At 42.0% G+C, this 11233-nt stretch overlaps 2 protein-coding genes and 1 long non-coding RNA gene across 4 annotated transcripts in view; 1 reads left to right on the top strand and 2 right to left on the bottom strand.

The window, feature by feature from the left end:
• Positions 1-258: 258 nt before the first annotated feature.
• Positions 259-2583, bottom strand: smx5. Its single transcript, XM_077534323.1, has 5 exons — positions 2442-2583; positions 2177-2244; positions 2013-2043; positions 1380-1439; positions 259-831 (listed from the first exon to the last, which is right to left on the bottom strand). The coding sequence occupies exons 1-5, from the start codon at positions 2442-2444 to the stop codon at positions 706-708; spliced, it is 288 nt and encodes a 95-aa protein (XP_077390449.1). The 5' UTR covers positions 2445-2583; the 3' UTR covers positions 259-705.
• The window catches only part of LOC144027047 (uncharacterized), a 27770-nt gene continuing 19094 nt past the window's right edge, over positions 2558-11233 (top strand). For both annotated transcript variants that reach the window (XR_013285357.1, XR_013285358.1), the window contains exons 1-3: positions 2558-2796; positions 2881-2920; positions 6631-6820. This is a non-coding gene — a long non-coding RNA (uncharacterized LOC144027047). The remainder of the gene's footprint in view (positions 2797-2880; positions 2921-6630; positions 6821-11233) is intronic.
• inpp5d (inositol polyphosphate-5-phosphatase D) overlaps positions 3310-11233 on the bottom strand; it is an 8540-nt gene continuing 616 nt past the window's right edge. The window contains exons 3-26 of the mRNA XM_077534245.1: positions 10646-10781; positions 10433-10577; positions 10226-10366; positions 9712-9802; positions 9555-9632; positions 9397-9480; positions 9206-9329; positions 8976-9082; positions 8605-8707; positions 8298-8494; positions 8112-8229; positions 7939-8035; positions 7710-7848; positions 7461-7569; positions 7288-7376; positions 6976-7057; positions 6767-6856; positions 6576-6686; positions 5917-5996; positions 5760-5847; positions 5530-5676; positions 5238-5463; positions 4695-5119; positions 3310-3872 (exon numbers count right to left, since the gene is read on the bottom strand). Of these exons, the coding sequence (XP_077390371.1) occupies positions 3832-3872; positions 4695-5119; positions 5238-5463; positions 5530-5676; positions 5760-5847; positions 5917-5996; positions 6576-6686; positions 6767-6856; positions 6976-7057; positions 7288-7376; positions 7461-7569; positions 7710-7848; positions 7939-8035; positions 8112-8229; positions 8298-8494; positions 8605-8707; positions 8976-9082; positions 9206-9329; positions 9397-9480; positions 9555-9632; positions 9712-9802; positions 10226-10366; positions 10433-10577; positions 10646-10781 (3048 nt within the window). The 3' untranslated portion in view covers positions 3310-3831. The remainder of the gene's footprint in view (positions 3873-4694; positions 5120-5237; positions 5464-5529; positions 5677-5759; positions 5848-5916; positions 5997-6575; positions 6687-6766; positions 6857-6975; positions 7058-7287; positions 7377-7460; positions 7570-7709; positions 7849-7938; positions 8036-8111; positions 8230-8297; positions 8495-8604; positions 8708-8975; positions 9083-9205; positions 9330-9396; positions 9481-9554; positions 9633-9711; positions 9803-10225; positions 10367-10432; positions 10578-10645; positions 10782-11233) is intronic.

The raw sequence follows: 11233 nt of genomic DNA, 5'->3' as shown, positions 1-11233 counted from the left end.
TACACTGTTATATGATGGTCATGTTCTGAGAAAAAACATTTACGATAATGGGCATTTTCTATAAATAGTATTAATTCAACCCCCACGCCCCCCAAAAAATGACATTCTAGTAAATTCCCAACAGTTTTTCTCTAAATATTTTCAGATTTATGTTTTGTAAAGTTAATACAACAGCTAAAGCAAAAAAGATTATATATATATATTCAAGTAATAAATAAAATGCATTGGCTTGTATTCTTAAGACAGACACCATACAGATTTGCCATGAGATTTTGCAGCTTTATTTCCCAGAAATAAACATTTGAGCATTTACAAAACAACACTATTGAGGCCCAATGTCATAGTTAGTTAAAAAAAAACAAAAAAAACAAAAACAAAAACAAAACATGTTTAAAAAAAAAAAAAACTGTTTTCATACAAAAGTTTACATTTTTTATTTTATTTTTTTAATCAGGAAACAAACTAAGACAGGTATGAAATCCGCTGTGCTCTGTTTCTTTCACATGAAATTAAATAAACCAATCCCTTCTAAGGATACCTACGTAGTTATATTAGAATTAGCATTTTTGGAAGATAGATTTGTAGCTGACTAACCAATACCTGACCTCTTTTTCAATGAACACAAAACAACTCAAGTCTTCTTTGTGACAACCTTAGCCCAAACAATAAACACCATACCCACCCCCGCCCCACCCACAACCGTGATCACTGCTTCTGCTGCATGGCCTCTTTGCGTGCGGCGTCTTGAAGTAGCTGCGTGTCCACCTCGTCGGCGGGCAGCTGAACATAGCGCACCACCGAGCCGCGGATGAAGCAGTTTTTCACTGACAACTGAAAGCAACCACCGCCAAGAGTTTGCGTCACAACACAACTTTGTGGAAGGGACCACAAGTCGGACTCTAATGGAAGGCTTGACGTTTGACTACGATGTCAGTGTAGAGCTTGTACTAAGTATGTGATTTATGTGATAATGTCGAATGTCAAACACACTTTCTAAGCATTGATATTTTGTGTGGCCACCAACATATTATTCTTGACACCAATCGAACCAAATAAGTTCATCTTGGTCTCACCAGACCACAAGCGCATGGGTTACTTGAACCATGCCCATGTGGTCTGATGAGAAAGTATCCCTTTTTTATGGTTTCAAATCCTCAAATCTCTTTCACGTCCGGTACCATATTGAACTTCTCGTGACCAGTATATGAGAACATGTGAGAGACTACATTCACACCTGAAATCTTGTAACACCAAAAAGTCGCATGACGTTTTCACTTAAGGATGTGTTCATTTTTGTTGCCAACGGTTTATCGGACAATCAGTCAATGGGCTGTGGTAGATGCTGCAGTTTTGGTTAGCAACCACATCACATTACTTACCATGTGCGGGTATTTTTCTGGATCTGTGACGCTGATGTCTGTCAGTTTGATGTTGAGGTACTGAAACAGGATAAGGAAACAGACCACAACGCGTCAGGGCATGTTCAAAAGTCTTGGGTCAGCAACTCAGCACTAACTTTTTTGTTTTTAAATTGCATCCATTTTGACAGACTAAGAGCGTACATTCACTGATGTAGCTAAAGTTTTTTTTATTGACAAGATGCACACCTCCATTGAATATTTCAAATCAAGGCAAAAATATTTTTGATATTTGTCTGTCAATGTATCTTTTTCTGACCATGCAGTTTCTTTTAAAGAGAATTTCACTTTTTCCAAGCCTTTTTAAGGTCTTGTAGCAATTAATAAGATTTAACTCCTGGCTGTGAGCACGTTTTTCTTAAATTGATAAATACCACAATTTATAAGTGTATGAAGCACAAATAGAGTTTTAACACACACATATTGTAGTTTTTGTTTGTTTGTTTTTTAAGTTAGCGATGTTTACGTATCCTTGCATTGTACATTTCCCTTCATTTTATTACTTTTAAAAACATTTTCCACCCTTTTGGGACTTTCATACAGTTCTCTCTCTAAAAAAAAAAAAACATTAGTAAAGATAAAATGTATTCATACCTGGTCAACTGAATGAAGCGTTCCACATATGCTAAAAGAAAAGAAACATATACCGGTGAGTTAAACAGTACAATCGAGGATCCACGCTAGCTACATTCAATTTTTGATGAATACACACAACGTTATTTGTTATCAGTTTTAATCAATACAACAGTAAAGCTCACCTCAGGTCGTTTTTTAGCTCCACCACCACGTCTTTGCCCACAAGCGACTTGAAAAATGAGTAGAAAAGCTGAACACAACAAAAAAAAAAAAAAAGAGCACAAAACGACACTGCAACGTTAGCCTAGCAGCAAGCTAACACCGCAGAGAACGAAGTTAGCACACAAACAAAGAAAACATTCTCTTCGATGTGACGAAAAGTCTCATTTGGCATCGCCAAAGTTTGAAAATTGCGAGAAATTCATTCATTCGAGCCGGTTTTCTCACCATTGCTGCGCCGTTTTGATTTTTGCGGCGTTTGGGCTGACGTCGATTACGTGTGTGACGTCATCTCACCGCGACAGACCGTCGTGATGAAAGCGCGCTGTCTAGCGTTCCACCGGGTGGCGCCAAATTCGCCATAGTGTAATCTTTTGCCTAGCACTTGTGATGACATTCGATAATCCTTATGTCTCCTGTAAATGATAGGCTACTTGGTACTTCATTTACCAACTAAATGTTGGTTATTTACATTATTTAATATTTGGACGCGGTATCTATAGATAGCAACACAACATATGTAGTAGTTGATGCCACTTCGCTGATTTATGACATCCAGTCGAGTTTTCTTCCTCAGCCACAGGTTCCATGGGATTGTTATTTATTTATTTATTTATTTATTTATTTATTTATTTATTTACTTACTTACTTACTTATTTATTTTAAGGAAATCTAGAAGTCGAAGAGGAAAAAAACAAGAGGAAACAGTGAGTATAAGAAGTTTGTGTCGTGGCTTTAGTTCAGGTCAGTGGAGTCACTCACTTAGTAACCATTCACTTCAGCAGGTGTCCTTAACTTTGTAGTGTTTAAATTATAAAATACAATTTAATTTAATTGGTTCGATTTCTCCAGTCTTCCACAAAGTCACTAAATTCCGTGAAAAAAAAAGTGGTTTCGCTGTAAATGTACTGCCCGGACGTATCAGTAGAGAACAACACGTCACCACATTTCAGCAGCATCAAATGTACAATACAGTATGTGCAAGATGCGACTACAAACATTCAGTGGCTGCTGTAAAGTATATATATGTACATTAGTGTGTTCTTTAGCTTCCAATAAATACCTTTTTTTCCTCCAAAATATTATAGGACCAAGCTTTAGTTCAAGTGCATTTATTCAGTGGGGAAAAATACCACATTAAGAAATGATTCTTTTACAGCAAACCATGTATGCCACAATTATTAGTACCCTGATGTTGAACAGCCCCTTTTGAAACACAACTAATCTTCTCCTATAATGTTTCAACAAGATGGGATAATACAGAAAGAGGGCTCTTCGAGCATTTCTATTTACATTTTCTAAATCATCCGGCGACCCGGGTCCTCTGTACTCTCCTCTTTCACTCACTTGAAAGGTTTTCAATGGGGTTGAGGTCTGGGGATTGACATGGCCTTGAAGGGAGCTTGATTCTGTGTTTGGTGAACTATTTCTACAATTTCTGGCGTGACAGTATGCTTGTGCAATAAAAAAAAAATTAATTTATTTTAAGCCAAACACATCTTAACCAGGGGTGCCAATAATGATGGAGGGCACTCATTCAGCTCAGCAGAAATGAGGCACGGGAAAGATCACAATAAATGAATAGTTGTGAGGCAGGATCCCATACTGCCACCAGATCTCACTTCACGGAATGGCCCATCTTGGGAACGTTGGGAGGCGCTGAAAAGAAAGAAAGACCATCATGAGACATCTTGGTATGGACATTTATGACACATTTGTTAGGGCACCCTTTCATCCGTTTGCCCCTTTTGTACAGTTAAATTGACTGGTTTGAAACCAAATGAACTTTAGCAAGGTTCCATTGTGATGAGAAAGCAATCTGACCTCGGCAACAGACCGAATTGACGGGTCTGAGAACCTCAGGGTGTTCCAGTTGTTCTGACCTTGGGTGTGGACCAAATTGACTGCTTTGGAAACCCCGGGGACAGTTCCTAACATGCGCTGCCGTGAGTGTGTTGTGATGAAAAGCATTCTGACCTCAGGTGCTTCCCAAATTCATCAATTTGAAATCCCTAGGACTGTTCCAAATTATCTCTGGCTCATTTCTGTTGTGATGAGACAACAATCTGCCCTCAGCTTTGGACCAACTCAAGGTTCAAAACCCTTTGTGAAGTTTCCAAACAAATTATTGCATAGTTCTGGTGTGATGGGGGGAAAAAACAGCCTGACTTAACTTTGGTGTGGTCCAAAACAACCAGTTGGAGTAAAAAATAATATAAAATAAATTAACTATCGTATGATTTTGTTGTGAGAAAATGATTAGACCTCAAGTATGGAGAAAATTCAGCGTTTCCAGAAGGATGTGAAGGAACTCTAGTGGCTTCCGTTATGCTGAAAAAGTGATCTGACCTCAATCAGATCAATCAAATCAGGATTGATTGACAACACAATAGTTAACTAGGAACCAAACTGGGATGAAAACAGACCAAACCAACAACTGAGTTGTGAACTGTAAGCGTGGAAATGAAACACCCTCCTTACGATCTTTTTGGAGCGATGTCTGGCCAGCTCTTGGCAGTCTGTGCTTTCCTGGGAGTTCAGAGCTTTCCCTGTAATCTCTGGGTTTGGGGGCCTGTGCATCCGGAGGTCCTGGGCGAGCTTTGATGGGAAGCGGCGGTCGGCTGTTGACCACACAGCCCTGTGAGCGTGATGGAACCACTGGCTTCTTGTGCTGGGCGACAGCGGCTGGAAGGAGAGGCTTAGACTCGGAGCAGGTGAAGGAACGATTGCGAGGGGTGGGCACCGGGGGGCGTTCGAGGTCTCCGTCCGCTAGCTTAGATCCTAAAATGGGATCTGGCTGCAAGAGCTGGTTCTTTTGCGTGGCATCCTGGTCCTTGCATTGACTTTGTGATGTTCTCATGGACCCGTAGAGTGGATTGTCGAACATCTCTGACGCCTCCACATTCCTAAGAGACAAAATCCACATTTTCACCAAACAGTTTGGTTCAGTTCAGAACTGGTCTGTACTGCTTCATGGGAAAAACATCTTTCACTCAGTTGTCAACTGTGAAACCTGGTACTCACACTGGCTTCAAAGGTTTTCCAGTGGGACTCTTCTTTGAGTCTATCCCGGCTTGGCCTGCGATGGGCAGGTTCCTGGGTGGCATGCTGTAACTCCAGCCTTTGTCAATCACACTCCTGTAGGACACCTCCATGTAGTTCGGGTTGGATATGTCATGTGTCGATTGGCTGACCGGAGTCCTGTCACCACTTTTGCTTTTTGAGTCGTCTCTCTCCACTTTGACAAAGTCTGAGGGTCAAAGAAAGGCAACGGATAAAGCCGCCGATTCCAACTAAATGAAGTGATCGGACTCACCGTATAACTTCTCCGTGGGTTTGCCTTCAGAGGTGTGTAGCTGAATACCGCCGGTCAACATGCCGGATTTCTCGCCGTGGTGCGTGAGTGCTACTTGGAACTCGGTGTAGCAGAACTGGGCGGCTCGTAGGGCTACGCAACCCTCACCTTTGAACAAATACAAAAAAAAAACCTTCAATTTCATGTTTTTTCCACTTTCTTTTTCCGCCGCCTTTTTCAGCCGTCCTTACCGTACGACTCGTCCGAGTCAGTGGATTTTACACAGATGAGGATGTGCTGGTCAAGAAGGTACTCAGCATCCGAGATGATTGGCGTCAGCTGGAAATAGATAAACATGATTAATTTGATCCTGCGACAGATCCGCTTTCCTTGTAGCAGAATCCTTACCTCAACTTGGTTTCCGAACCACACTTTGATGGACCCATCCGAATTCTCCGTGTTCTCACCTTCGGAGGTCCTGACGCTTTCTGGAGGAATTCAATGAAATGTTCAGTTTTTGGGGAGGTTCTACCTTTGAAGCTGATGCGATTAAGGTACGCTGGAATGGCTGAATAGATGCTCCTGCAAAGCTGCATTAAATGTTGGAATTCAAACCACCATTATGTAAGATAGTAAGATGTAAGATCTGCTGATCAGAGGGTGAATTCCAGGCTTTTGTTTTTCTTTGGCAATACATAGTCAAAAAGATGGACCACAAGATGCTAAAATTACGTCACTTAAATATACCGAACAAATATTACTATACGTGAGACTCGACACAGAAAGCGTCAACGGAGGAATTCTGGACACATTTTGCTCTTTCTTTTGCTTAAAAAAAAGAAAGAAAAAAAAATTTTTTTACACTTGCATGACTGTTAAAATTGTTATAAAATGATTTGCAGGAGGTGCATCTGTGATGCAAATCTCGCCTTGCTGTTACTTGCAATTCTCAGGCAGTAACATTATTTTTTCCTTTTAATATTAATGGGGTGAAGCAACAGTACGAACAAGTGTGTTCAACCTGAAATGTTCTAATCATGCATTGACAAAAATGACAGTTCGCTTACTCTCCAAGCAGCTGGAGTGGTATTCTATAAAGAACTTGGTCTTTGACTTTGTCAGCAGGGTGGCCTTGCAGTTCATGATCTGAATACCGCCTTGGGGCGCACTGTTTGGATCTGGAGAAGCCAAAAGGAAAATACACAACTCAGCAGATTTGGAGAGGATGAGTGGAAAATCATCCATAGCATGAACAAACCTCGCTTGGAGACAAACTGCGAGGCTACGCCCACTTCAAATGACGCGAATACCGGTGAGTGGTCGCTGGTCATAATGTCGTTTGTGCAGCCTGGCCAATTGAGAAGAAACACTTGAATCCTAATTCTTCAAGTTTTTTTTTTTTTTTTTAATTTCTAATTTTAGAAAATACTTTTGAGCTGAAAAAAAAAATCACTGCAAATGACTCACCGTAGGCTTGGCAGACCACGTGAACCAGAGGGTACGACTTTCGCAGGACACGATCACACCATGACGGCAAATTATATTTAGTCTGCGAGATTTCAGTGTAAATACGTGATTATAGTAAAGCACTTTTTTTTTTTTTGTATGATATTCTCAGTGTTTCTCAAAGTGCAATCCACGGACCACTCTGGTCAAACTTTATTGAGATTCCCATTGCATTTGAGAAACAATGTCATATACATACACTGTATGCTTGGACATGTCAAGGCATTGAGCAGTGGAGGAGGGGGTAAAACATCTGGCAAAACACAAGCGTACCCCTGTGGTTTTGGCTTTCATGTAGGCATACTTGTCACGCGTGTAGCGCTCAAAGCGATATGTGGGCGCAAATGTGATCTCCTCCTCGGCTATGATCCGAAAGAAAAAGAGAAAGAAACCAATTCTCAGTCATTTATATTATTTAAGTATGAGCTAGATCAATCAAGACGTACCAAAGTGCAAGAAGACTTTGTCGTCGTTGATCTCCATGTTGAGCTGGTCTCTGCATAGGAGTTCCTGGTACTGCTGTTGCTTGATCTTTGATACCACATACTCTGCTTCCTGACAAGGTGCAAAATAGTAACCCAAAACACCAATAAAAAGTTTCACGGGGTCATCATTTTAGACACACACCAGTACAGAGCTATAGCAAACACCTACATTTATGTGTGTATGCTATTTTCTTGGTTTTTGTGAGTTACCAGATTTGGGAAGTCCACACGGTAGTTCAGATCACCAAGCCAGAAGAGATGGGTAAACTGATGAGTAATGTCAAACGGATTGAGCTTCTTGTCTCCCAGATTGAGGAATCGCAGGATGTTCAAGTAGTTTTGGTTACGCCTGCAAAGACAGGCAAATGTACACGTTTAAATTTCAAGCCTGCACTTGAGGCAAAACCAGAAACAATGAGAACTGACATGTCCTCCCCACCTGAGCTTTTTCTCGCTTCCCGATGTCAGGTGGCTGTTGATAAAACCGAAGGATGTTCCGTTGAACATAAAGGACACGCCTACTGCTCCTTTGTTTCCTGAGGAAAGTTGAACTTCACAGTTGATACACTTGTACAGAAACATTTGTGTCAGGTCATTTTTAGTCTTGCATACCCAAAGTGTTGGCAATCCCTGTTTTGACACTGTCGGAGAAAACATGTGAGATCCTGTTTTCATGCTCTGGCTTGGCCAGGACCATAATCCGAATGTTCCACAGCGTTTGGATCACGACCTACCAAATCAGAAGCTTATTTAGGATGGACACCGCATGAAGTGACATTTGCTGAGTGACGCACTGACCTGTTTGAAGCTGATATTTGTGATATCCCTCAAGACACCTTTCACCGTGTCGGCCCATTCCCTTTCGCCCAGGGGGTCCTCCTGCGTCCCAATGACGTAAATGTCGTGCGGGATGTGGTCAGCCGTGTCATCCTGGGTCTTCCCTTGGCCTTTACATTGAAACCAGGAGTTGATGTTGTGCGGTGGACCTGTGTTTCCTGCAGGTTCGTGGGCAAAAAAGTATTTCAATAGAACATGATGCCATTTAGTCTAACCGGTAGAATTATTGAGTTTAACCTAGTTGGTGGCCAGAATTCAAGATTCTTACCCATATTCCAGGTGCCAACAAAGACCGTAATCATGTCCGGTTCTGGCTTTTCCGAGTGTTTGTTCTTCATTTGTTGAAGAAGCTGACAGAAGCCTTCTCTCTTCTGATGGTGGAACAACAAAGTAACCCTAATAAACTTTTAAATGAGAGTCTTCACTTAAGCAGAGTACAGACGTCCCGATTAGTGGGCCGGATTTGAGTATTTTGCCCTTTTGCGAAAGGAGAAAATTCTATGATGTCTCTGAAAGATTTTCCTAAGTCTGAAATGTGTTGTGAGTGATTTTCCTCCTGATCTGCTTGCAAAACAGTTTCTGCTGACAAATGATAAAAACCGGCATGTGTGTACTCTAATTGCCGAAAATGTGACTGACCTTGGTGTTGTCAAACACAAACTCCTTGCGTAAAATCTTCTCTTTCTCCGTCTCCACCACTATGACCAGTTTGGCGTGCATCTTCTGAGACTTCACCAGCTGTCTGACTGGGTAACAGTTACAGTACATGCTTTAAAACGTGAATGTTTACACCAGAGAATCTGGTCGATTGTAAAAGTAGTAGCCAGGAGTCACCACCAGCGTGGTTAAAAAAAAATATGTATCCTTACTTTTGTTGTGCACAAAGTACTTGTCATCAGGCGCATCCTTCGCCTTCTTGATGTAAAGCTTCCCGCCTTCCACGTCCACTTTCATGAACATCTTGGTGGGGATTCCCAGAGATTCTTGCTTGACCTTCCAAGTGAGACAACATGATCAATAAATGACAAACCATGTATTTCCCAGAAGGTGCCAAGGGTACCTCAAAGACAACAGGCGGTATAAGAGACTTTCTGTGTCTGTGGCCTCCTTCATAGCCGACAGAGTTGCACACAGCATTTATAGCCTAAATAGAGAGAGAAGAGTTTTAAACCCGACAGCATAGCTCATAGTTCACATCGGAATCAGCATGGGAATTACCTTGTCTTCAATGGAGTAGAGCAGTTTTGTCAGTTGCTCCAGCCTCAGGGACACAGATAGGCCCGGATCTGCAGGAATCTGGAAGAAAAGAAAGGCCAGTGACAAGTGGTTTTTGTTAAGTTCAGCAGGACACAAAAGGATCAAGTATGCTACTGACCTGTTTTGGAAACAGTCCAATGCCTGGCGAGAGCTGCTGGTCCAGCGCTCTATGGCAAACCTCCAAAGCTGGTAGGATGCAGGAAATTTCACTACCTCGCCAAAAAAAAAAAAAAAAAAAAAAAAAAGTCTGTCTTGGTAATACATTTGTCTCAGTTATCTGCAGTTGAGTCATTGAGTGGGCATAACAGTCAAGCATTTGGTTTGCACAGAATTATTATTTTTTTTGTGGCTAGACCCTGTTTAGAGTTTCCAGGTTCTCACCCAGTAGTCCAATTTGCAATTGAAGACTGTGTGGGTTTGTTGGGCAAACGTAGGTGTAGTGTAAGCGTGAATGCTCTTTGACTATATTCGCCATGTGATTGGATTGCAACCAGAACAGGGTGTGCCAGGATAGACTCTAGCCCACTCGTAAATCTGAACAGAATAAGCTTGATAGATTAGATAGATAGATAGATAGATAGATAGATAGATAGATAGATAGATAGATAGAAAGAAAGAATCGATGAGCATACCTGTTTAGATTCTTGCAGATTGCCACTATGAGCATATTGAGACCAGGAAGACTGGTGTTCCCATTCTGGACTTGTTCAGCATCCAGACAGATGGAGGTCCTGAAGTACTCAAAAATGAGGGCTTGCTGCTCCTCTGGTATCCTGAAAATGCAAGTAAAAGCATTTAATCCCGAGACAAGGTACCGAGCGGTTCTTTTATCAGCATACGTGGCCATGTCCATGTGTTGCAGCTTCATCAGGAAGGCGTCTGACAGGCATTTGCCGGCCTGCTCGCAGGACTTGATGTCACCGTCCTTCACCTCGTTGGCCATGAAGTTCCGGGGTGGAAGCTGTGGCGGAGGATTGTTGGATTCTGGAGGACAAACCAGGGCTGTTAGGATCTTTTGTTAGATGACAACATTGAGTTGAATGTGTCCTAACCCGGTTCCTCATCGACCTCCTCCTCCCTTTGCACGGCGTACTGCAAATGTGTGATGAGCCCCATGTTAGGGTTGTGGTAGGCCTCCACCAGCTCTGGAAGCATGGAAAAGAACCTGATAGGAACTCCTTCTGATGCCTAGAGGAAAGAGAGATGCACAAACACACAGTCATTGCTAGTCAGCTGGTCAAATTTTTTCCTATGATTGTCTGACAACTCTTTCTTTGGGTTTCTGGCTTTAATTGACCTATCCCACCTGTGTCAACCACTCAGGTGTTTGGCTGTCTGGTTCCACCTCTTCCAACCAGTCAGCCCTTTGCCTGTCCTCTTCCCTCTGTCTCCAGCCAATCAGCTTATTGCCTGTGCTATAGCACCTGTGTCAATGTCGACCAATCAGCTCCCATCCTGTTCCTCCCTTGTTAACAAAGCAGCTTTTTCCCTATCTTGTTCCATCTATGTCAACCAATAAGATTTTTTTTCTTGTCCTGTTCTGGCTGTATCAACCAGTCAGCTCTTTTCCTGTCCTGTTCCGTATACTGTATGTTCACCAATCAGCTCTGTATTACACTGCTCATTCTAAGCCAATAAGG

Source organism: Festucalex cinctus, chromosome 10 (assembly GCF_051991245.1).
Source record: "Festucalex cinctus isolate MCC-2025b chromosome 10, RoL_Fcin_1.0, whole genome shotgun sequence".
NCBI classification, from domain to species: Eukaryota; Metazoa; Chordata; class Actinopteri; order Syngnathiformes; family Syngnathidae; genus Festucalex; species Festucalex cinctus.
Note: the sequence above shows the minus strand (reverse complement) of the source record. Positions and strands in the feature narration are given on the sequence as shown.